The sequence below is a fragment of the Zootoca vivipara genome, chromosome 5 (assembly GCF_963506605.1).
Source record: "Zootoca vivipara chromosome 5, rZooViv1.1, whole genome shotgun sequence".
NCBI classification, from domain to species: Eukaryota; Metazoa; Chordata; class Lepidosauria; order Squamata; family Lacertidae; genus Zootoca; species Zootoca vivipara.
Window position 1 is genome coordinate 94,751,274 of NC_083280.1, and position 25,816 is coordinate 94,777,089.

At 44.9% G+C, this 25,816-nt stretch overlaps 2 protein-coding genes across 6 annotated transcripts; one reads left to right on the forward strand and one right to left on the reverse strand.

The window, feature by feature from the left end:
* Positions 1-13,333, reverse strand: MANSC4 (MANSC domain containing 4). Of its 5 annotated transcripts, XM_060275154.1 has the most exons (5): positions 12,340-13,333; positions 10,249-10,305; positions 5,449-5,964; positions 2,292-2,426; positions 1-1,208 (listed from the first exon to the last, which is right to left on the reverse strand). In XM_060275154.1, exons 3-5 carry the CDS (start codon positions 5,675-5,677, stop codon positions 541-543), a joined length of 1,032 nt encoding a protein of 343 aa, XP_060131137.1. In that variant the 5' UTR covers positions 5,678-5,964; positions 10,249-10,305; positions 12,340-13,333; the 3' UTR covers positions 1-540. The 5 variants fall into 5 exon arrangements, with proteins under 5 accessions (XP_060131137.1, XP_034994289.1, XP_060131135.1 ...); XM_035138398.2 differs by lacking the exon at positions 10,249-10,305; XM_060275152.1 differs by having other exon boundaries at positions 10,279-13,333.
* KLHL42 (kelch like family member 42) lies at positions 13,333-25,489 on the forward strand. Its single transcript, XM_035138469.2, has 3 exons — positions 13,333-14,419; positions 20,137-20,330; positions 22,462-25,489. The coding sequence occupies exons 1-3, from the start codon at positions 13,554-13,556 to the stop codon at positions 22,905-22,907; spliced, it is 1,506 nt and encodes a 501-aa protein (XP_034994360.1). The 5' UTR covers positions 13,333-13,553; the 3' UTR covers positions 22,908-25,489.
* The last annotated feature ends 327 nt before the right edge of the window (positions 25,490-25,816 follow it).

Genomic DNA, 25,816 nt, shown 5'->3' on the forward strand with positions numbered 1-25,816 from the left:
AAAGGAGTTACTTCTGCTATTATTAGCAGAATAGTTTGAATCCAAACCATCAGCAAATGGACTTCAAAGGGGCTACCACTCACTTTGAAGTTATCACCTGATGTCATAATGACATCAAGTAATTGACAGCTGGTGACCCTAATGGCCTGTAAGGGTTGGTGGAGAAAGGACACAACTTGCATACTGGAAAAGTTTCCCGACCAGTCTATGTGGTTTTGCATAATACACTGTAGTGTTGGGATGGAGAAAAGACTCTTAATGAAAGGTGTATTTAAACCCTATTAGAATTGAAGCATTATAATCAGGAAAAGCAGAGGTATCTCCAATCTAGTTTAATGGCAAAGTACTCAGAATTCCTATAATCAGTCCCAAACACACATCAATGAGTCTTCTGAGCGGAGATGTATAGGATTGCATAGTCAATTACTCAATTTTTCTAAGCAAGAGTTCCCTTGTCTTCTCTTACATATTCATCATCTAGCCTTCACTTTGTCTCTGGATTTGGAACATTTACCATTAAAAGCTATTTTTAACCATAGGTTATCTAATTAACTGTCTGCATGCTGCTACACCTCTCCGTCTTGGTTTATACCAACCATTCCTCTTTTGATAGCACCCAGTTGCAAGAATAATAATGCAGGAGCAAATGACAGTCAAGGAAAAGCAGAGTGCCACCGGAAGCAGCCAGCTGCCCCTTTCTACTTCCTCCCAAGCCGGTTTCTGGTCTTCATTGTCTGATGTGTAATTCCTGCCACTGTACACCTTGGTTTCGTTCAAGTGTTTGCTGCTATTCAGATGGGCTGGGCAGGGCATGTGTGATAACATCTTGATAGTTGTAACGGCAGTGCTGGGAAGTGCAGTTGCCTTGTCAGACGTGGCTGTTGAACCATTCTTTGCTGAGATGTTTGCCACTTTAGTAAAATAGTCCTTCAGTGGTGTATCTGCAGGTCCTAAATAGGTGCTGGATGGAGACCTGTGAACTGGGACAGGTGCAGTACTTGTGTTGCTGCTGTTACTTACCAGCTCTTGGACCACTGTAGAAGATAAGGATTCAGGAAGAAGGTGCCTTGAACTGGTGGTTGCATTCTGGCATTTTTCTAAATTGGCAACCCTTGCACTTCCATGCACTTCCCATTTATTAAGAGAGGACCTGGTCTTCATATCTTTAAAAGAGAGTTTCTCAAACACAAGAAGATCCGGATCAACCCCTGTCAAAGCAGAAGCCAAGAACAAGCAAAGGCTTTAATGTCTGTGTCACCTAAATTCACATATGTTTCCCAACTATGGAAGCCTTCCTAGTAACATGCCCATGAAGAGCATAGTGTAAGAGTTCTCTACCGAGCTCTGGCTTTACTAGGGGAGGGGTAGATTTTTAACATCTCTACAAAGCCACTGGGAGCAGTCATTAGGGGATTTGGAGCTATGCAAACCTTGACATTCCTCTAAGGCACAGGAGCCTTGCCAGTAAATTTGCCCTGCCTGACTTAAAAGCTTGACTGGTGGGTATGGGAACTCATTGGGACAACTCCATAGCTTCTGGACTTTTTGCCCTAATCCTGGACTCCTTAAACTTTGACTGCTGCTTCTGGCTGCCTCTTCCTACTAATGCCTGTCAGCTAGTCCATACTGTTACTCTGCCTCAATAAAGATCTCTTCTAAGAGCCTCTGTCGGTGTTTTGAGCAGCAGCCAGGATACCTGCCAGCTAAACCTCTCTATGTGCAATCTGTCTCCTCTTCATATTTCACTAACCTGCAGAAATCAGGTGGGCAAAAGTGCCTATGAAAATATAAAGCCATAGGTTCAAAACAAAATGACTGAAGCATCTGCTAATCACCGTTCCACCTTCACAACATTGCTTCAGTGCAATGCTTTGCAATACTACTATGCTAGCTGAAGTTACTGGAGGTGAAGAAAAGCTACTGGACATATTTTCACACCCCTCTGCAAAGTGTCCCCAAAGTTCAGGTAGGATAGATTCGGTATGCTGCCAACCCCAAACTCACTCAAGAAATCCCATTAGAAGTTGTTACTAGGGAAGAAGCATCTCTCCTCATCATAGACATTGCAGACTGCCAAATCTATGTGAGGACTGGAATTATCTCCATTTTTGCTCTTAACACTGTTATTCCATCCCTGGCAGGGAAATGGTTAAGAACTTCCCACCACTTTTCTACTCTAAATTTCCTTCTCCCAAATGTTTTTTTTAAAAAATTATTTCTTTAATGTGTTACACAGATTTGCATGTGGCATGCAACCCTTTCTTCTTTGTGTGTGCATAATGATGCCTTACCTGGTGTGATGTTGTACAACACAACATTGATCCAAGGCCTCAGTATGCAGCTCTCCAACGCTGGGCAATAAACATGCAGGCAGTTAAGGCTCTGGTTATTCGTTTCACCATAGAAAATTGCCAAGTTGCAGGAAACTAAAAACAGCAACAGAAGAAGAAAAGCTTTGTATTTATTTTGGAATAAAGTTAAGGATCCATATCATGCCTGTACATCAGGGGTTGTCAATCTGATCCCTACTGCCCAATAGTGGGCATTTTGGGATCCTAGGTGGGCGGTAGGGGGTTCTACGGCACAAGCTGAACCCTCCTTCCATCGAGCACTGGTGGGCGGTAAGGAAATTTTACCATCAAGAAAGAAGCATTAGTGGGCGGTAGGTATAAAAAGGTTGACTACCCCTGCTATACATGAATACATCTCCTTTAGACTTGCCTGTGGGACTTTTCTTCTGCCACTGCTCAATGGAACTGTGTTCCGGCACCAATCAACTGGGCCCCGGAAGTGCAGGGAGAGACCTGATCAGACTCAGCAAAGCCTCACTGTACCTCCAGCTCATGAGGAGACCCTCCCCAGAGCCCAAAGGGGATATCTTCTACAGGCTCCGAAGAAGTGCAGGCAAGCCAGGGGCACAGTGGGGCTTTGCTGAGGCTCTACAACCTCCCAGCTAACAGCTGGCGTGGGAAAGCTGTGCCTCAGCCGAGCAAGCCCTCATGCAGCTATGGCTCACGGAAGCTGGAGAGATGTGGGGCAGGGGCTTGTTAAGTTGCTCTGCTGAGGGGCGAGCACCTTAGCAGAGCACTTTAAAGAAGCTGCCTGCCTGTTCCTCAGCCGCCTTTGCACTGGTGGGCAGGCTGGCCGCCTTGTTCTCCCAGGAGGAAGAACAAGAACACACACACACACACACACCCTGCGAAGATGGCTGAGGCAGCACCACCAACAGTCTCACAGAGGCTACCTCTGGCTCAAGAGAATATGCCTCCCCCCAGCCTGAAGTTACCCTCTTTGGGGTCTGGGGTCAATCTTTTGGTGTAGAAAAAAAAAGCACTGGACACAACCAGTCTTAAGTCCAGCACACCAGCTACTCCTATCACACAGGCTGAGTCTTGAAGCAGAATCTATAGCTGACCATTTCAATTTCAAATAATCTGCTACCTGATGGGGTTGAAGATAAATAAATTGGGCAACTGACACAGAAACTGTTGACAGCTAGCTCAGATATCAAAAATTGAGAGAGGCTATTTTTCTAGTTAATTAGCCCTATGTAGATGCATTCGTTCTTCTTTGACCAAGAAGCATCATTACATCCATAGCCAAATCTAAATGTCCAAGTACGCAAGACAGAATTCAGTACGCTGGCAGAGTTACTTATCAGGATATCTAAACATCTTTAAACCTGAGTTTTGTTGTGCCAGTTCAGTACTTGGGTAATGGATGACCTCACTCCATTAGATCTGATTTCAATCAGTTCCTTGATCTTCCTGGCTCACATCTTGCTCCAGCTGTGGGACGTAGTACTGCTCTTTGTTAGAAAGCTCAGTTCCGAAACCTAACAATCCATGGCTGGAGAAAGGCAAGGGTGAGCTTGGAAGACGGTTACAAATTGTAGCCGGCATTACCGAGTTGGGCAATGACAGGCAGCTGTCTCAATCTTTTTTTAAAAAGGGGTATACCAACAGGAAAAATGCAACAGGCAAAGCCAGCTAGGTGCAATGAGGAAAATTTTATGAATATTTCACAGTGCATTTCCAATGCCATTTATCAGGCGAAATTGTTCAACAGTTAAAATAGACACAACACTGCATCATCTTCCAGCACTCCAATTTTGAGGAGCAGTGAGGGGTGGAGCTGTGCACTGGGAAATGTGATTTGCATCATGATTACACCACCTTGCTTTGTCTGTTGCATGCATCAAGCTATTGAAAATTCAGTTTCGATTAGAAATGTAAGCATGTCTCGGGAGGAATGATGTGGCCATGAACTTTCAGGGTGGAAATAAATTAACCCAAACACAGGATTGCCAGAGAAAAGGGCAGGTTTGTGTCTAGTCCCCTCCCCATAACTTGAAGTAATAAAATACAGGAAAAGTGATGTTGTAGCATCTCTATCCTCTGATTCTCCTTGTTGGTTATCACAGAAAATGCAGTTTGTGTCAGCTCCTGTTGTAAATGTTTATAAATGCTATGGAGAATTGTAATCATTTGTAATCAGTAGTCATAGTTATTAACAAATTGTTCACAGTTAATCATCCAACAAGAATCTTTAGGGTTCCAGCATCATATAACTACAATGTTTGAATCTAATTAGTGCATGAAGGGGTTAAGCCAGGGGTCCCCAAACTAGGGGCCGGATGCGGCCCAATCGCCTTCTAAATCCAGCCCGCGGACGGTCCGGGAATCAGCATGTTTTTACATGAGTAGAATGTGTCCTTTTATTTAAAACGCATCTCTGGGTTATTTGTGGGGCCTGCCTGGTGTTTTTACATGAGTGGAACGTGTCCTTTTATTTAAAATGCATCTCTGGGTTATTTGTGGGGCATAGGAATTCGTTCATATATTTTTTTCAAAATATAGTCCGGCCCCCCACAAGGTCTGAAGGACAGTTGACCGGCCCCCTGCTGAAAAAGTTTGCTGACCCCTGTTATAGCTTATGTCAAATTTCTGTTTAATCACTATTTTTGCGCCAAGTAAAATGATCACTTCTTATGTATTTAAGGGGCAAATTTCTATTTAAACAGGGGGTGAGGTGCATTTCAAAGATTCTTTTCCTTATTCAGCTCTGCCAGGGTGGATTTTAAAAAGCAGACTAGCAATGCTCAAAGAAGGCAACAAATGAATCCAGCAGCAAATCTAATTGTTGTTTCAAAGATTGAGAGAGCTGTCCTTCCCTTCTTTAATCAAACAATTTTCAAGGTTGAATGAGCCATACCTGCTTCTACGGTAAGTATAATCCTGAGTTCAGATGGATTTTCCTTTAGGATTTCTGTCACTCATTGTATCTTTTTCTTTGTCACTGTTGTCTTGAGGGTGACAGAATGCTTTTATACTTGCATCTATGCATGCATAGTTACAAATCATAGAGTTTCATCAGCTGAACAGTTAATGTTTTGTTTTTAACATGGACTGCTTTGATCTTTTACGGAGGAAGAAAACGAATCCTTACCATTCTTTAGGAGGCAGCAGGTCCGGCTGCATTGTTGGGCTGTAGCTTCTGTGTAGACTTTGAGAATGTAGGCCCCTCTTCTCTGTGAATGCTCCAGATCAATTGTAAGGCCCGGGAATCGTCGAATCCAACAATTCTTGTAGTAAGTGGTGGGTGAGCAAATGCAGTCTGATCTCCATGCCCAGCCCAAAAGCAGAAAGACTTCCGACACAGCCATCAGCAGAAACATCTCAGTAAGAGGCTTTCCCCCAAAGCAGAAACATTGTCGTCCAGAGAACCTATTGTGATGTGTCAATGCTGCTGGGCTAAACAATCTTCCCACAGGTTATGGTCATGGTATTCCAGGGTAAAACTATGCTGCCATGACAAAGCCATTTTGAAGCATATATAGTGGTTTTCCCCCTCGTCTCTGGGCTGCAGTTTGTGGAGCAATGCAAGACAGTCTGAAGCTGATCAGATTTATCTCTTCTCACCCTTCACATTGTCTTGATTTGGTTGTGCTTAGTGTGTTTAGGCCTGGTAGAACAATAAAAGTTTCAGTCTTTGTTACTGCTGTGCTAGAAAAAAAGTGTTACTTTTCTCTCTCAAAATGAACTGATCATTGCATTTGTGTTTACTTTGAACCTCCCTAAGAAGCCAGTAATTTATTAACCAAACCCTGCTGCTCGACATTACTCTGGCTGCACTTAGCTGTGTGAGCTTGGGACTGCAACCCTAGCACTTATCAAATGTTAAGTCCCATCAAACACAATGGCATTTACTTCCAAGTAAATATGCATAAAGTCAGGCTGCACTTTTCACTAAATCCTATGGGATTTCAATGTGTGCCTAACACAGGGTCTCCAAACTAAGGCCCAGGGACCGGATGCGGCCCAATCGCCTTCTAAATCTGGCCCGCGGACGGTCCGGGAATCAGCATGTTTTTACATGAGTAGAATGTGTCCTTTTATTTAAAATGCATCTCTGGGTTATTTGTGGGGCATAGGAATTCGTTCATATTTTTTCCCAAAATATAGTCCGTCCGCCCCCCCCCCCAAGGTCTGAGGGACAGTGGACTGAAAAAGTTTGCTGACCCCTGATAGGAACATAGGAACACAACAGGATTGTAACCTCAGGATACAGTGGTACCTTGGTTTACAAACTTAATCAGTTCTGGAAGTCCGTTCTTAAACCAAAACTGTTCTTAAACCGAGGCCTGTTTTCCCTAATGAGGCCTCCCGTCGCCGGTGCCCTTCTACCGTTCGGATTCTGTTCTTAGACCGAGATAATGTTCACAAACCGGGACACTACTTCCGGTTTTGCAGAGTTTGTAAACAAGGCTGTTCTTAAACCGAGGTACCAATTGTTGTAAAATTTAAGCTGGTTCCTATGAACCCAGAGAAATGGATCTTGACCCAGGGAGAGCTCAAGGATCCAGGCAAGCAGACGAATTTAAGCGTCTCCTGCCCACCAAATAACAGAGACCAAACCAGGACGTACGAAGCAAGGCACTTTTATTTTTGCTGTTGCAACAGGGTCCTTCCTCTCACACAGGAGAACAAGGAAGGCCCCAAACAAAGATGTCTTGTCCTTAAAAAGAGATTTGAAATTGGTTTCAGCCCACCCCCCAGAAGCATCATCCATATGTCACAGAAGGGGTGTAGCCCAAGACCCCCCCTCCCTAGATTCATCATAGGTACATACAGAAAGGGGAGGTCTGGTGGCAGTAATCTGAGCAGTCTGGACCCTGCCCCCTGCCCCCAAAACCTAATCAACAAAATTGAGAGATATTTACATTTCCCTGTTTCCCAGCCAAGTTAATCACAACCTTTTGTCTGGCACTCAGGTATCAGGATGCCAGGGATTATCACTTTAATTCCTGAGACAATGAGAAGGTTCCCCCCACCCCACTTCTTCCTTGCAGAGGAACACCTGGTCAGAGAGAGTCAAAATGGTGTCAGTCAGGCCTGTTTTCCTGTGCTGCTTCAGACATGTTTCTGTACATTCATGTACATGTTTTATGAACAATTATTATATATATATATATGACCTCAAAATTCTTATAACACACTGTATAACCCCAGCTCCTAAAAGGAGTTCTCTTGTGCAGGACAATCTTGGAACAAGAAACATGCGACATGTTCAGAGCTCACAGAACAGAGGAAGTTCCAGGGAAGAGAAAGGGAATCTTTTTTATTTTCTTCCCCCCCTCTCCCCATTTTTATTTTCCCCCATTGTATTTTATGGCACTAAAGGGCTTTTAGATTTGGTGTCAGGATAGTCATGAAGAGGGCAGACCTCCTGCGCTTTTCATAGGTGTCTACAAGAGGGAATGTCAGAAGCTGCCTCCTGCAGGCCAAGCTACCCCTAGAGCTTCTCAGAGGACAGAGGAAGTTGCACTCTGCACTTGAGACAACTCTTTCCTTAGCAGACTGCCCTTTCCTTACCATTCTCATAGCTATTGTGAGACTCTTAGAAGGTAGATGACACTCCCTTTTTTGCTAATGCTAAGCTTGCTATTCAAAGAGCCTTTTCCTAACATTCAGAATGGGGGTGCCACATGTCCTTCCAGGTCCCCGTAGCTAAACAGAACAACATATTTTTTTCCCTTTTAAAAACTATTTGGGATACAGCTGCTGGTTACTGCAGGTGTTATACAGATAATTAAAAATAACTTGTGTGATCTAAAACAAAAACTGAACCTGTGAAGAGTTGGTAGTATTATGAGAATTAAAGTTTGATATAAATGTTGCATTGTTTCCAGGTTCCGTGCATTTCCTTGTGGTGGGTGCCTCTCTTCTGGTTTGGCAACAAAAACCAAACATTTCAGTTACACTCCCACACTCCTTATGCACTGTAACTTGTGGACATAACCTTACATGGAAAGAAACTACATTTCCTGTCATAAAACATAGTAGCTGTTCCATGTTTAGCCTGCCATCCATGCTTTTCTCCATGGCACTCCATTCTGTTCCCCCTCCTGCCGTTTTCTATTCCCAAGAAACAGTCGGGTCTCATTCTGCAGCCACTGAACACACCCAAACCTCAATGAGATGTTTGGAGAGTGTAGCCCCCCCCCATCCCCTGCAGTCCTTAGATTTTGATATCTGTAGAAATTTTGAGCGGTGACTTAAAAGGTAAAATGGTACAAGTAAGTCTCGCTTCTAAAAAGGTAAAAAATGTTTGCTTGTAATACCAAAATGATTTTTATAAATATATCTATAGTCTCCCTATTTTTAGTAACAATTGCTTCTGCTGCAATTAATTTGTTGGGTAAAATTCCAAATCAGAATAATTATTATCTGGTAGGTAATTATGGGCATTAAGTTATCCATAGTGGCAGTTTTGATTTTCACTTTTAATTATTATAAGATTACATGCATTTTAATTTACACAACATTGTTGCTGTTGTTGGGATCCCTCTGTCTCCAGAGACAATGGAGTGAGCCTCCGAGGGTGAAATCAAACCACTGCATTTGGACCACTGGAGTGGCCTCCCCTTGGCGCAAGGCTGAGCAGTGTGTGGGGAAGTCCTGGTCTGCCCAGCCTGGCTCATGGGGTCCCAAAGGAAAGCAGAGCTTGACTGCAGGAGTTGCCAGAAGGAGGTATACAAGGTGCCATCCAGCTGTTGCCTTAGAGACTCCATACCCATTTGTGTAGGGTTTACTCCTTAGTATTTTCTTCTCCCGAAGATATCTCACAGGGAAGCGAGGTTTAGGATGAAAGTTTTACTTCTAGATGGGCTACCTTCCCATCTGCCCTTATTCTTGGGAACAAGTCCCACTGAACAAGGGACTTCCAGATATATAACAGAACTTAACTTTTGGGAACCTGGTTATTGCAGAATAAATTATCTTATGGTACAACAAGCAACAAAGAACCTTATTTGAAGTGTGTAATTGTGATGGAAGATACTTGGGCAGCGGTTACACTAGTTAGCTGATTTCTGATTTTTAAAAATGTGGCATGTATTTTAAATGGTTTTTAAATGTATATACTCTTGTAAACCATTGTTATTTTTGTGACTAGCAGTGCATATTCTAAATAAATAAAAGGTCTACTCAGAAGTAAGTCCCACTAAGTTCAGTGTGGCTGTGTGAACATCCATACTGGAGCAAAATGTGGATCCCACCCTGAGTTGTCCCAGATCATGGGTAGACAAATTAAGGCCTGGAGCCTGGATCTGGCCCAATCACCTTCTAAATCTGGCCCGTTGATGGTCTGGGAATCGGCGTGTATTTACATGAGTAGAATGTGTCCTTTTATTTAAAATGTGTCTCTGGGTTATTTGTGGGGCATAGAAATTCATTCTCCCCCCCCCCAAAAAAAATAGTTCAGCCCCCCCTCAAGGTATGAGGGACAGTGGACCAGCCCCCCCCCCCCCCGCTGCCGGCTGAAAAAGATGTAGGTTTGTTTTTTATCCTGGCTCTTTCAGACTTTCTGAGGATCAGAAAAACCTCACTTGAAAGGGGAAAATGTAAGGTTTGAGACAGTGAACATGTAGCATGGACAGTAGTGGGGAGACAGGATGCTGTGAATCCACATTTTGCTCCAGTGTAGACAACCCCCAGTCAAAATCATCCTATATCCCAGCTGCAGCCTCTTTCTAAGAAGATTTGATACCAGATTTCTCTCCTATTTTTTCCTGTTCCTCTCCAGACATTGAATTCTCAATCAGCACACGTAGACGCTCTGATACAAATCTTTCATGTGAGGGATATTTCAAAGAAGTATAAAGACTGGGTTTTGCCTGAAATTTGATATTTTATATCCTAGTATCCTAGACAGAAGAATTAAAAACACAAATATGGCTAAACTTACCAGAAGTAAGCACTGTATCGGTTTTCTTACCTGCACTCTGCAGAAGTGGCTGTAACTCTAGGAGGAAAAAGCAGGAGGATAGAATTTGTTGGCAGGCAGGATAGCTAGGATTATACTATATACAAAAAGGCCTATTTCTAAATCCATGCATAACTCTCCATTGATAATATGAAACTTGCTTTAATGCTAGCTATGGGTTTATTTTTAAAATGCCTGCTTGGAAGCAACAAGTCTATTGTAAATTGTTAGCAAGCTCTGTGGTGAATAGCCTTGCACACTCTCCCTACCTGCCAGAGCAGACAATAGCAGAATGACTCTCCTTTGAGAGCCAGTGCCTGGCTGTTAACCCCTTTCCTGCCAAAGACAACTGAAACCATGTCAACCTGATACTGGCCAATAAAGGCCATGCATTGACCCAATGTATTGGTTCTTTGTTCCTGAGGTCTGGCGGACAGAGAACCCTTTACAGTGGTACCTCGGGTTAAGAACTTAAATTGTTCTGGAGGTCCGTTCTTAACCTGAAACTGTTCTTAACCTGAGGTACCACTTTAGCTAATGGGGCCTCCTGCTGCTGCCGCCCGATTTCTGTTCTCATCCTGAAGCAAAGTTCTTAAGCCGAGGTACTATTTCTGGGTTAGCAGAGTGTGTAACCTGAAGCGTCTGAAACCTGAAGCGTCTGTCTGGCTTCAGGTCAAAACCAGAACCAGAACACATATAAAGCTACTATTTCCCTCAGCAGGTAAAGTATGTATATGCACAGGTTTTTGTTTCCATAATCAATAAGGGAATTCAGAATCCTGATCTGAATTATCTCTGCCCCCTGCATTAGAAAAACAGAGATGCAGCCACACATCTCCCTCTCCACGTGTGCTTGGGATTTCAGGCTTAAAGTACTGGGGTACCTCGACTTACGAAGACGATCCGTTCTGCGGGCGTCTTCGTAAGTCGAAGTCTTCGGTTCTCGAAGCGCCCATTCTGCGCATGCACGAAGCACAATTTGCGCTTCTGTGCAGGCGCCGAACTCAGGCGCCAGGGAAAGACTTCCGGGATTGTCGACTTCAGAAGTCGAAACCTTCGGAAGTTGAGTCGTTCGGTTGTCGAGGTACCACTGTGCCAATGATGTAGTGGCAATGCTGATATTCAAAGACCTGATCATACAGAAACTGGGCCCCTCTGTTTAAAGGGATTTACTTCCAACTAAATGTCCATGTCTAGCTGTGTGGGTTGGGCTTCAAAATTCAGAAAAATTCTGCTGTTACACCCAGATTTTGCTTGTGTTCTTCCCGCAGGCTTCTGGCTGGCCCCTGTGAGAAGATGGGCACAGGGTCTGATCCAGAAGGGCTCTTCTTTTTATTATGTATACACATAATTTAATTGTGCAGATTTGTCTTTAAAAGTTTTGCTGATTTATCTACGTTTCATTGATAATTTTATTATGTACACCACTTAGAGAATATTTTGATTAAGAGATCTATATATATACATATATATACATTTTTGAAATAAAATAAATGAACTAATTTATGTATATTATGTTTTTCTAGACAAAGGGAAGTTTGTGATACAAGGCATAATTAGGTTAAGAAACTAGTCACCACAAGCTACATTGAACCTCCATGTCACATGGCACTCTATCCCTGAACAGTAGGTGTTTCCAGAAGCATCTGGCTGGCCCCTGTCTTAGTGTTGGACTGGATGGAACTTGGCCTGATCAAGCAGTGCAATTGTGAACTAAGATTATGCTGTAAACTACAACCCATCTTGGCAGCGCAATAGCATATTGCAGGGAGGGCAGAGAGAGCCATGATATGCAATAAGACACCATTCTGTGCTTCACAGAACAAAAAGCCCTCACACTGCATGACCTTAATGGAATGAGCCCATACAGAAGAGGTTTTCTACCCACCTGACCCTGGTTTTAGACTGCTAGTGAGCCCTCTTCACCTGAGGCAGGCACAAAGAAATTCCATTCTGCAGCCTTTTACTTGCTACACCAAACAGATTGAATGTCACAGCCACCATCTGGGAACACATCCTACCTTTCTGTGCCTTGGTGAGCGCGGAGCTCCTTGATCTGTACAGAATACCTACTGTGAAAAGAAGCTGGCTGGGATTTTGCCTCCTGGAAATATCTGTGAACAGATCTGCAAACTTTTTGAACGTCTGTAATGAAAGACAAATATTGAGCAAGGCACAGATAGGTCAAGTGCTGTGTAACAAATAAAAACATAATTGTGGCCACACGTGTTGAAAATATAAGGCATGCACCACATGGCATTCTTACTAGTTTGCTAAAGTACACTTACTGTGTTCTATCAAAAGCAAGTCAAATTGGGCTGCCCAATGATTGAAGAATTTTACCTTCTTTTTAACCAATCTGCCAAGTAAATTTAAGTTAGTAAAGTTTAGTTTCTGTGAGGCTTCATGTTCACATCTTTCCTCCTGACCCCGACTCAGTTTAAGGTGATTTACTCCCAAGATTCAGGTGACAGGCTCACCATGTGCTACATCGTATGAGAAATTGTGCATCTAATGCACATACCATGTTTGGGTGTGATATTGTATGCTTAAGCAAGATGTAACATTATAGTGCGTTCCTAGAGCTTTTCTAGCCCCCTGGCAAACCAGCTCTTGCTGGTGCATTTGCACCTTGCTGAGCTCCCTGCTGGAAGAAAGTGCTTCCTCCAGCTCAGGAGGCACAGGAGGAGCCCACTCCGGGGGGGGTGCTTCCCCCCTCCCAATAAAACATTTGAAGCGGCTGCCCCCCCCCTTAATGGGTCTTGCCATTCTGATGGCCTCTGTCTTGAGATCCCTTACTGGGACGGGGCTCTTATTCAGGTGGGCGCCACAGCTGCCAAGTTTTCCCTTTTCTCGCGAGGAAGCCTATTCAGCATGAGGGAATTTCCCTTTAAAAAGGGGAGAACTTGGCAGCTATGGTGGGCGCCCCTGCCATGGGAGGCGACCACCCGAGTCGGGCGGCAGGCAGGGTCCACGGGCTAGTTAGTAGATCCCCGCGAAGGAGATCTCTCTTTCTCTTTGTTGCCTCCGGCGCCCAATGTCCTCCTCGGAGGCAGGCAAGCCACGGGGAGAGTCCTGACACGCCGCCGCGAAGGAGCCGAGGAGGAGCAGCCCGGCCTGGGCCTGCAGCCTTGTTCCGAGGGCCCGCCCTCCCCTGCCTGGACGGGGAGCAGGGCAGCGCCGAGGCCAAGCGCGGCCGAGCTCGCAGCGCCTCCCCTGCAGCCGGCGGTGGGTGGAGGGCAGAGGGAGGCGCGGAAGCCGCGGGCGGACGGAGGCGGAGCGCGGCGATGGCGATGTCCCGCGCGCAGCGGCCCCGGCCGGAGGGCGGCGGCTCGTGTCCTGCTGGGGCGGCCGCGGAGGGTGGCGAGGAGGAGGAGGAGGAGGTGCAGATCCGCCTGGGCGACCAGTGCTTCCCGCCGGTGGGCAAGAGGAAGCTGCTGGAGCAGAGCGACTACTTCCGCGCGCTCTACCGCTCGGGGATGCGCGAAGCGGCGGCGGAGGTGCAGGAGCTGCGCGGGGGGCTTCGCGCGCGGGGCCTGGAGCTGGTGCTGGACTTCATCCGCACGTCTCGCCTGGCGAGCCTGGACTCGGAGCGGGAAGCGCCCTGGCTGGAGGCGCTGGTGGAGGCCGCCTGCTACTTGCAGGTGACGCCGCTGCTGCGCCGGCTGCCCTCGCAGGTGACGCTGCCCAACTGCCTGCAGCTGCACCACCTGGCGCAGGTGTACGGGCTGCAGGAGCTGCAGGACGCCTGCGTCGCCTTCATGGCCGCCCGCTTCCACCAGGTGCTCCGCAGGCCCGAGGCCCGGCGCCCCCTGCTGCTGCTGCCCGGCGCCCTGAAGCAGCAACTGCGGGAAAAGCGCACGGGAGGCGCGGCCGCCTTGGTGGCGCTGGGCCACTTCGCGGGAGCCTCGCCCCAAGAAGACGCGCCGGGCTCCATGCGCAGGTACGACGAGGGCGCCCGCAGGTGGCTCCCGCTGCCCGGTCCCCCGCCTCCGGAGCTGGCCAACGTGCGCGGCTATGGCTCGGCCGTGCTGGACAACTACCTCTTCCTGGTGGGCGGCTACCGGCTCAGCAGCCAAGAGATCTCTGCCGCTCACTGCTACAACCCCTGCCTGAATGAGTGGAGCGCCCTGGCCTCCATGAACCAGAAAAGGTAAAGCCGGGCAGGTGGGAGATGGCAGGAGGCTCCAAGGAACTTCTTTCTTTTCCGTTTGGAAGAAATGGAAGCATTTTTCAGTGTGAGGTGTGGAAAAGCCAAGATAGTTGGAATAGCAAACTGGCTTGATGGAGATCGGCAACTGATCCAACTGGAGGGAGATCTTAGATCAGGTTTGCAGAAGACACAAAATTGGAGACACAACTAGCACCTCAGAAGATAGGAATGCAGTTCTTAAAGGAATGGAAACCTAGGCTGACGCTAACAAAATCAAATTCAGCAGAGATGCATGCTGTGTTACACACACACACACACACACAGCACATATCTATAGGATGGTGGACACCTGACTTTGCAGGATACACATAGAAATGCTCTCAGGATTGCAGTCAGTCACAAGCTGAAGTGGGGGAACCTTCTTTGTTGTTGCAAAAAAGAAAAAGAAAAATCTTGCTATTTTAGGCTACATTAATAAAACCAGTTTCCAGCTTACTCTGCAGCAGTAGACCAAATCTGGAGTTCTGTATCCAGTGCTGGGTACCCTATTTTAAATCAGACAAATTAGGTTAGGTTTAGTGGGTGGCATGAAAGACAATGGCCTAGTTAAACCTAAAGACTGAGGTGGGGGACATGACAGGACTCTTCAGACACTTTAAAGGTTGTCTGTTGGAACAGTTGTGCAACAGAAGCCATTGCTGCGGGTGTTCAAGCAGCATAGCTGCCAAGTTCTCCCTTATTTTAAGGGATTTTCCCTTATGCTGAATAGGCTTCCTCGCGAGAAAAGGGAAAACTTGGCAGCTATGTCAAGCAGAGGCTAGAGCTCTAGCTCTGGATTTCCTGTATCCCATCCAGCTCTGATTCTAATCAAACTGTCAACTTCCTGGGCGGTTTAGTGGGGGCGGCAGGCTGTATGCAGGCTGTATACCAGGCATCCCCAAACTTCGGCCCTCCAGATGTTTTGGACTCCAATTCCCATCTTCCCCAACCACTGGTCTTGTTAGCTAGGGATCATGGGAGTTGTAGGCCAAAACATCTGGAGGGCCGCAGTTTGGGGATGCCTGCTGTATACCTTTGGAACTTCTCATGGATTCTGTGTCTGGACAACCCAATCTCAGAAAACACATTTCAGCCACTGATACTGTGGAGGAACAGAAGCTAATTAGACACATGTTACTCAAGCCTGCTGCTGGGAAGAGGAAATAATCAGGATCCTGTCCTAGGTGAAGCAATTAATTACTAAACTGTCATTTTCAGTCTTAAGTTGTGTGTATATAGAATAACAGCCCTAGAAAGGTGATTTCCGCTCAGTTGCATTCTTTGCGTTCTTGCCAGTAGAGCTTGAGTGGAGTATTGCTTTGTCTTTGGTTTATGGTTGATGAGAGTAGCCTGCAGGATTTCTACCCATGACATACAGGGCTGTTTGTATTCGCTGCATTTAAGATTCACACTTGCTATGGGAAACTTCTCACAAGCCTTAGATCAGGATGGTAAACCTTGAGGCCCCTCTGTCTGGCCCTTGGGATTCTGCCTAGCCTTGCTACCAGCCCTGGCCCACATCCTTTCCGAGTGCTTTTTGTCTCTCTGGGCTGCATCCTTGAATTGTGGTGGCCTTTGCTCTGCCCACCCATTACTTGGAAGGTTGCCCTTGGCACTTGGGCTGGATAAAAATGTTTCCTGCCCTTGTCTTGGAGGAAGGGGGTGCTCCATTTATCTCTCACATAGGTGAATTGTTTCCTGTGTCTCTGGTGCTCCAAACAGGGCCGTCTTAAGCGCCCCTGGCGCCGTGGAGCGACGGATCCCTCCGGCGCCCCCCCGCCCCGTTTCCCAGCGTGGTGGGCGGGTGCAGCGCAGCTGCCACAGGCACTGCTGCGCGGCGCCACGGCGGGCAGGCACAGCGCAGTTGTCGAACCGGCAGACCGGGCGGGTGCAGCTCGCGGCGCCCTCCTGGCGGGCCGGCGCCGTGGTGCCCTGCGCCACCGGGGGTCTACCTAGAGCCGGCCCTGGCTCCAAATCTATTAGAGTGCAACCAATGTGAAGGGTTCTTTTACCCATTCTTATTGTTGGTCCACTTCTAGTAGTTTGATAAGGGGCAAATTAATTAAGCCTAAAGATTTGTGAAACTGGTGGCTGACCTTATCTTCCATTGGTTTTACTCTACTGAACAGAAGAATGCTGCTTCCGTCATGCCTTGATTGTGGACCTCCACAGTCGGGCTCCAGCTGTAGCCTCTGAAGGTGGGAAACAGCAAATACTACATTTTAAATTTCCCCAACAGAAATAAGCCTCTCACCTTACAGAACCTATGAGCTGCACATCTGCCTGTCATGTCTACCACCTGCAAACTATTCTTTAAAATAAAAATAAAAAACTCCTTTGACTGTGGTTTTTCTACTAGCCTCACATTATACTAGTCTAAATCTCTTGAATTTAAACAAAACAAGATAGGTGTGCTGGTGCCTATTTGAAGTCAGTGCTGTTTGCTCACATTTTGTTACATGGCTAGCTCAGATGCTTTCAGCAGGGAAATTGTATTGGTGGGTAGAAATGTACAGGGTGACCTAATTGCAAATGTCAGCAATGTCAGGCTTCAAAACCATTGACCCTTTTCTCTCCGCGCCACACCCACCCACCCACCCGGCAAGCTGCAAATATGCATCCTGCTTTTCTGAGTCACATTGCTGCTGAAAGAACAAATATTCTGTATGGAATGAAAGTCACTTTTTCTAAAACTCTTGCTTACGTTGGATCCGCCTTCAGTGATTGATAACTCAGATAATTAACAGTATGCAGAAAGAGTCTGAAGCTGCGTGCTCTCCCCCCTCACATCCCTTGCCAGCCCTGCCCTCACACACTAGAGGGGGGGGGATTACCTTTTTCGGCTCCAAAGGCCAGCACTGCTCCAGTTCCCAGCAGGGATGAACCATACATGGAAAGTAGTAGCAATTGTTGTATCTTGGGCTTCCGAAGTTATCTCTGGTATGTGAGGAAACCAGGCGGAAACAGTTGCTGTGACACTGAATTGATTTTTTGGGTTCTTTTCATTGGAATTTGATTTCCAGTACTTTGCTCTCCCTGCCAATGGCAGCCCTGCCGGTCTTGGACAACAATCGTCACCCTGCCCCAGTCACATCAATGTGAGATTACAAAAAATTCCCATTTTGGAAGAATATGGAAGCTATACAGCATTTGAGTGTGGGTGTTACCCTGTTAACATTTCACCCCATTTCACCAGGCAGTGGGCCTACAGTTTCTTTCCTCTTCCTCTTGCTTCAGAATTTCCCGGGGAAATACCCTGTTTGTTTGTATCAGGATCCTTTGCTTGCCTTGGCTTATTCTAAGCTTTAGCTTTTTTGACACTGTCCCTCCCTAACAAGCCTGCCCTCAGTGACCTGTCCTCTTTCATTTCTTACAGAAGTCCATTTTATTTTCAGCCCCTCGCTATGCTTTTATTGCAGCCACATCAGCTTTTTAAAAGAGAGGTCTCTCATTTTCCCTTCTCATCAGAATTGCTTGCAATTGTGCCTTTAGTAATCCCTCCTCCAGGAATTCCCATCCATCTTTGACACCTTTCCTTGTAAGCACATCCAGCCATGGGATCCTGCCTAGTAATTCTAAACTCTGTGAGGTACATATCTGACTATGCTTTGGCTTGCCATAAGATCATATATTCCAGCCTTACATGGTCACATCCTCCCAGAGTTCCTGCCCCATTGAAGAACTGTCTTACTGGTTACTCATGATCCCCTTGTCAGGACTGTTGGGTATCCCATACTTAGAACTGAGTTTGTCTCCTAGCAGATGGTGGGGTAAAGGTTCCCCAGGACTACTCATCTTTCCTTCCCTGAAACAGCTGTCATTTGTTTCAGGAAGTTAGCACCCACCTCTTCTCCTTGAGATGGTGGCCTATAGTAGACTTCAATCACAATGTGTGTGGTGTTTTTAATATATGTTGTAAACTGTTCTGAGATCTACGGGCAGTATACAAATTTAATAAGTAAACAAAATAAATAAATACTGGTCCTGTTAGTTAGGGATGATGGGAGTTGTAGTCCCAAAACAGCTGGAGGGCCAAGTTTGGCCATGCCTGTCCTAGGGAGACTGAGCTCATGTGCTGCTGGCTGAGAGCCAGCAGACAGTAAAAGTTACATTAAGATAACAGAAGCGGCTTAGTACTGCTGGCCACATAACCCGGAAAAACTGCCTGCGGACAAATGCCGGCTGCCTCGGCCAGTAAAGCAAGATGAGTGCCGCAACCCCAGAGTCGTTCATGACTGGACTTAACTGTCAGGGGTCCTTTACCTTTTTAAATTTCCTCTTGCACCTCCTGCATCAATATTGGTGCATTTAGAAAAACCATTTTTTTTCTTTTGGAATTTTCGGCAGTTAATTTTGTTTTAGGTATTCTTCCATTTTCTCTTTGTTTTCAGAACCCACTCGGTAAAGTTCTGTATAATATCTTACAAATCGCCTTTGAATATCTTTTGGATTATCTCTTATTTCCCCCTCTACATTTAATTTATTTATTAAATTTATGCCCTGTTTTCTCCTTACCTGCCATGCCAGTAATTTGTCTGGTTTATTAGCATATTCAAAATTTTCCTGTTTCATCCTTTTTATTTTCCATTCTATTTCCTGATTTATTATCATTGAATATTGTGGTTGTATCATATTTATTGTTTGTTTTATTGCCTCCTTCCCTGGTTTTTTAACCAACTCTTTTTCTTTTTTGATCAATTCTTCCAACACTTCTTTCTTTTTTCCTTCTCTGATTTTCTTCTGATAAGCATTTTGTTGGATAAAAAAACCCCATCATTACTGCTTTACTGGCATCCCAAACCACTTTTTTTTTTACCTTTTTCTTGATTTAAATTTAATTCGAAATAATATCCCAGGGCTTTTTCTGTGTTTTATAAGATATTCTGATTATCTAAAGTATCTCATTTAATCTCCATCTAAACAGGGTATATATTTTTTTATCCTATTAATTCTAATATTATTGAATTATGATCCAAAAGTGTCCTTGGTTGTATCTCTACCTTTTCAGCCTGTATTGATAATTTTCTCTAAATCCACACCAAGTCGATTCTTCCACTGGACTGATATGGTTCTGAGAAGAATGTGTATTCTCTGTCCAGTGGGTGTTCAAATCTCCAAATATCTATCAAATCAAAATTCTTGAGCAGTTTAAAGAAAGTTGCGGGTAGTCTTCCTTCTTTAGTTCTGTTTTTCTTATTGTTCTATCTATTTCTAGGGAAACTACCCTATTTGTGTCTCCCATTAAAATTATCTTCTGGACGATTCCAACTTACAAATTTTTTCGACTTACAAATGTGCATTCGGAACTCATTAAATTTGTAAGTAGAGGTACCACTGTATCTTCCTCTGATTCTTCTGGAATTCCCCGGAAGCGAGGTTAGTTCCTTCTGGCACATTTCTAGAATAAAGACTCTTTGATCTGTCCTGTCATATCCAATATCAATTTTATATTCTGGTCAAGTTGACTCCCCAATACCTTAGCATCTCCCCTAATTTCTTTTCTTAATTCCATAATCATTTCTGCGATGTCAGTTTCTCGTTCTAATTCCTGGGCGGAACCCCTTCTTCCTTGTGCTGAAATTGTTGTCGAAGCTCCAGTCGTTGTTTGAGGTTTTCTTGCAGCCATACATTAAAATTTATAATCCAATGATTTAACTCTCCAACTGTTTTATCTGTAGGTCTAATTTCAAGTTGTTGGCTGTTAGTGGGAAGTTATATGCCATTGGTGGGCAATTCCTCTCGAATGTTGAGTGTTATAGCCCAGAGCACGACTGGTGGAACTTTGCAGCATCCTTGCCAGCCCCCCTTGCAGAATTCTCAGCATGTGAATGTCAGGGCAAGATCTATGTCATGGGAGGCTACACTACAAGAGGTAAGACAACTACTAGACAAGAATAGTGTTCTTTAACACTTGTATGCTCTTTGGCATGTTCAATATTCAATTTAATAAGCAGTGTGTTTTTTGTGGTTACTTTTAAATATCTTATTTTAGTATTACAATATAGGTCAAACAGCTGTTATTTAGCTAATAGTGTCGTTCAGCCCGTTTAGAAAATGGGCGCTAGAGGATATGTGTTAAGGGCAGGTCCCTCATGGAGGGAGAGCGCGCGAGGGGAAGGTGGAGTCCGGCGCTTGGGCCTAGCCTCCCTCAGCCATGGCACGCTTCGGTGCGGGCTTCGCCTATGGCGACGGGGAAAGCCTGGCCGGCGGAGCCACAGCAGCAGGATCCGGAGCCGGGGGACTGGGCGCGCTCCCCCCCCGCCGCCAACGCTCAGTCCGGCTGGGATCAGTGGTTGGCGGCCGCAGGGAAACGGTAGGTGGGGGGGTGGGGAGAGCGTGTGTGTGTGTGTCTCTGCGCTCCAATCCCTGTGTCCGTGGGGCGCATGCGCATTAGCGCGGAAAACGGGACACAGGGAATCTGGACGCAGAGACACAGGGACTTTATTATATAGGATAAACACACATTGAAAGGTTGTAAAAAAAACACAACCCAACCCTGTCTTTCACCATCTTGAGTGTGACTTTGACAGGACATTTAAGGAAAATTGCAAGAGAATTAGTGTTGACTGAAATTAAGGCTGTGGTGTGTTGTGAGGTTGAAAACTTGTTGATCTTTTTTAAAACATTGTATTGATATTATGAAGTGAGTCTATGAAAAGGATTTGATCTCTTGTCGTCTGAAGCCTTCAGACTGTTTGACTTGCTTATGAAAGGTCCAAGGGTGGCAACAGGATTTTCTGAGCCCAGTACATTGAATATGGGATTGGGCCCTTCAACTCACATGGAAAAGATGACATGAATTTGCATAAAACCATAGAGTTGGAAGGGACCCCAAGGGTCATCCAGTCCAACTTCCTGCAATGCAGGAATCTCAGCTAAAGCATCCATGACAGATGGCCCTCCAACCTCTTCTTTAAAAACCTCCAAGGAAGGAGAGTGCACCCCCTCCCAAGGGAGAATGTTCCACTGTCGAACAGCTCTTACTGTCAGAAAGTTTTTTCCAAATGTTTAGTAGGAACCTCATTTCTAATAACTTGAAGCCATTGCCTTGAGTTCTACTCTGCAGAGCAGGAGAAAACAAGCCTGCTCCTTCCTCCATGTGACAGCCCTTTAGATGTTTGAAGGTGGCTATCATATCTCCTCTCAAGTCTCTTCTTTTCCAGGCTAAACATACATAGCTCCTTCGAGTGCTTTGTGTCATGTGCAGTGGAAGGCCCAAAAATAAATCAGTGGCCACATATGTAATAAAATGCCTGACAGACAGAATGTGAAAAGTAAAATATTTCCCATAATTATATCTCTGTTATTTACCTGTTCAAGCTTTTACCTGTTCGATTGATGCCTGTCACACAGCTGTTAAAGGCACAAGAACCCTGCTTTCCCCCAATGCCTCTCCAAGCCTAGATTGCAATATTTTATCACTTACCTGGGAGAAAGTCCCATTAGATACAAAGAGACTTACTTCTGAGTAGACATATATCCCATTGTATTTTAATTAACTATTCAGTGAATTCATAATGAGAACCTATATCCCATTGTATTTTAATTAACTATTCAGTGAATTCATAATGAGAACCTGGTCTTAGGAGACACATCTAAGCCTCTTTGCATAGTTTTCACATTTTGCACAGAAATTTTGATTGGTTGGGTTGAATTCTTTTATGTCCACTCGCACTTGTGTGGTGTGCTTGTGTATTTGCATAGTATAAATTCTAGGGAGTACCTGATCTCAGATGAACCCACTGCAGGAAAGATGCATCCTGGTTGCTAGGGCAAAAGGAAGACCAAACTATGAATATTGTAAGGATTGGAAAATGAGAGAGAAGCAGGTTAAGTGCACAGCAATAGCCTACTCTGCAGAGGACAGTAATCAAGCTTTCTCCACATTTTTGAAAAAGGAAACTGACTTGAAATCAGACATTTTAACCACCAGGTGTTGTAGGCCCCAATGTACAAATAAGTTGAATTTAAGTTTTCTGTATTTAATATCTTCTCTGTTGCAGACAGGAACTTGAACATCTTGCAGTACTGTCCCAGCTCTGACAACTGGACCACCTTTGAATTGTGTGACATCCATATCCGCAAGCAGCAGATGCTATCAGTGGAGGAAACGATCTATATTGTTGGAGGCTGTATCCACGAAATGGGATCAAAAAATAAATCTAGCCAGAATGAGGACATGTTAACAGTACAGTCTTATAACACTGCCACCAGAGAATGGCTCTGCCTCAAAGAAAACACGTCAAAATCCGGTCTTAATTTGACTTGTACACTACACAACGATGGGATCTATATACTGACCAGAGATGTATCATTGTCAACAAGCTTGGAGCACAGAGTTTTTCTAAAGTACAATATATTTTCAGACAGTTGGGAATCTGTTAGGCACTTCCCAACCTTTGGACAAAACATGTTGATCTGTTCTATGTATTTGCCAAATCTGATGTGAATGTAAACTGCAATTTTATTTTCCTCATAAAATTCATTAATTGTTGAAATAAGAAATTTATTTATCCCAGTTACCATCTTTTCCAAACTGAGCACAAGTTGTTTATATCCAATAAATAATAGTTGTTTATATCCGATAAATAATTATAAAAATTATTTTATTGGCCACTGTTGGTATATATAATACTTTAGAAGAAAAGTATGTTTGCCGCAAGAAGTATACAGTTGTAATTATATGCCATGTACAAGCAAGACAAAAATGGTGGTGAGGTAAAGGGTAAACATCTCCACAAGTTCTATTTATTTTAATCTTTGCTTCAGCTGAGGATCTAAAGAGTTGAGATGATGGATTTCCGAAATGGTGCAGGGCCTTAGCAACAGGTAGGGCCAAAATGTTTCACTTCTGGATACCACCTGCCTGTTGCAGCTAGGAGATGTAGACTTGGGGAAGTTCGCAAATCAGCTCAGAGATAGTCCCACCCAGTGTCAGGGACTGGACTGAACAGAGGAATGGGAAATGAGCCCTTGGTCTGATTGACTCCTCTCAGAAGAGGAGGGGGAAAGCTTTGCGTGCGCCCCCCTCTCCAGCAGTTTCAGAAGGAGAAGGACTGCTTCACAGCTGCTTGAAGAAATGGCCTAGCTACAAGATAGTGGAGGAGGAGGGGGAAGTTAGCAGCCAGCAGAGACCTCCCTGGAGAGTCTGGAAGATCCTCCTTCACCAAGGGCTCCTAGGTCCCTACGCATTCAAGAACAAAGGATGCAAAGGAAGGAGTATGACTCCTGGGACTTCCCGTAGATTTTCAGGATGTTGTTGGGGGTGGAAGAAGAAGGGCTCAGAGTAGCCAAAATCTCCTATGCGTGGAGACATGGATATTTTGTCTTGCAACCAGATGACTGAATAAAAAGCCATAAAATATGAACTGTTTATTTTTCTTGCCTCTGAGGCTACTGGGGGAGGAGAGGATATGACACCCAGGTAAGTTGGCATAGTTACATCTTTCTGGTGAAACAACTAATCATACTTGGGATATTCATATCTCTTTACAAACAAAACAATGCTACACAGGCTATAGTCCATCACTAGACATTCTTTTGATGGGCAGAGTGTTTGCCATTGTGTTTATCCTCTTCAGGTGGAAATAGAACTTCTCACTCAACTTCATTCACCCAGGATCAAAATGAGATATAATAACTGAGTATTATATCCAGTTTTCCCTTGGAGATTTCTTCCTTGCAGTCAAGATCAGCAGTCAGTCCTGAAAAAACAACTTTTTATAGTCATTTTGGGTCTAAGGTGTGTCAAGATTATGATTTCACTTGGAAGGGATGTCCACATGCCAAATAACGGTGAGCTCCATTTATTGTGTTCAGCAAAGATTGGTTTGAAAGATACATTTGAATCTCCCAAGTTTGATGGGTTGTTTTTGACATAAAGATGCAATTAAAAAATTGTACTCGTGAGTAGTCCAATTGACTTTAGTGAGGTTTATCTGCACCATCTGGGCTGTTTGAGAAGACTGTCTCATGGTTGATTTGGAGGTGAAATATTTTTGCACTTAGTTTTTTTAGCTGGGTTCTGGAGAAACCACCCACTTTGGAAAGTATGAGCAGCAAGGGAGAATCAAGGGTGGAGTCATGGAAGATGGCAGGAGACCTCGGTGGCTTAGAGCTGGTGGGTCCAGAAGTCATGAGGATGGGATGGGAGAAGGGCATGGTTTGGCAACTGAAGTTTGGACTGAGAGGTGTGACAAGACCAATGAAAAGTATGGGCTCTGTTTTACAAATGATACCAGATAGACTTTCACAACTGCTTTATAAAGGGAAATTTCATTAGCTATCCTTATATAGTGGGACATGGGTGGCACTGTGGTGTAAACCACTGAGTCTTGGGCTTGCCGATCGGAAGGTCGGCGGTTCGAATCCCCACGACGGGGTGAGCTCCCATTGTTCGGTCCCAGCTCCTGCCAACCTAACGGTTCGAAAGCACGTCAAAGTGCAAGTAGATAAATAGGTACCGCTACAGTGGGAAGGTAAACGGCGTTTCCGTGCGTTGCTCTGGTTCGCCAGAAGCGGCTTTGTCATGCTGGCCACATGACCCGGAAGCTGTCTGCGGACAAATGCCGGTTCCCTCAGCCTATAGAGCGAGATGAGCGCCGCAAGCCCAGCATCGTCTCCGACTGGACCTAATGGTCAGAAGTCCCTTTACTTTTTCATCCTTATATAATGAACAGGCTAGAGGTTTTCTGTACCATTTCAATGACTTCTGCAAAATTCCCTCTCCTACTACATGATATGGAAAGGCCTGCTAAAGCTCATATGAAATTCTGTGCCATCTTTATAGGGCTTTGCTATGAAAGGTTGCATATAAAGATTGGAATAAATAAATGAACTAGGACTAAATCAGGTTAGGTGAGGAGGGAGATATTTCAGTGGGAAGGTGTCAGGAACACTTCTGCCCAATGTATAGGAGCACAGCATCAGAGCGGCTTGCAGGCAGCTGGAAGCAGTCGTGTATCAACTCCCCCTCTTCCCGGCAAGGAATGGAATGCAGAGGACCCGTTAGCAGGAGAGAAGCCAACTCTCGGAAGAAGCACAGGCAGGCGTACAAAGCAGGAGGGTGAGCATTGACTCACCGGAAGAGGAGTCATTCCCCCCCCCTCTTTTTTTGAAAAGTACTTTTAAACAATTTTTTCTTTTTTCTTTTATAAATATATATTTATTAAAGAATTTTTTTTAACAATGCAAATTGCCGATACATAGCCAATTACAATTCCCCCTCCCCCCTCCTTCCCTCTCCCACCCTCTAAGGACTTCCCTCAACTCCCCATCTCTGATTTGTTTGCACCTGCTATTCTCTGCATGTTATAAAATTGTACATATCCTTATCTTTCCTATGTTCTAGTAATAAAT

What these genes read in the sequence shown, in the direction of transcription:
- MANSC4 (XM_035138398.2), bottom strand. Translation starts at nt 5,677, where the DNA reads ATGTTTCTGCTGATGGCTGTGTCGGAAGTCTTTCTGCTTTTGGGCTGG. An exon ending in CTGCTGCCTCCTAAAGAATG is followed by an intron (nt 2,427 to 5,448) that starts GTAAGGATTCGT and finishes TGCTGTTTTTAG; the next exon opens with TTTCCTGCAACTTGGCAATT. An exon ending in GTTGTACAACATCACACCAG is followed by an intron (nt 1,209 to 2,291) that starts GTAAGGCATCAT and finishes CTGCTTTGACAG; the next exon opens with GGGTTGATCCGGATCTTCTT.
- KLHL42 (XM_035138469.2), top strand. Translation starts at nt 13,554, where the DNA reads ATGGCGATGTCCCGCGCGCAGCGGCCCCGGCCGGAGGGCGGCGGCTCG. An exon ending in GCCTCCATGAACCAGAAAAG is followed by an intron (nt 14,420 to 20,136) that starts GTAAAGCCGGGC and finishes TTTTATCTGTAG; the next exon opens with GTCTAATTTCAAGTTGTTGG. An exon ending in GGGAGGCTACACTACAAGAG is followed by an intron (nt 20,331 to 22,461) that starts GTAAGACAACTA and finishes TCTCTGTTGCAG; the next exon opens with ACAGGAACTTGAACATCTTG.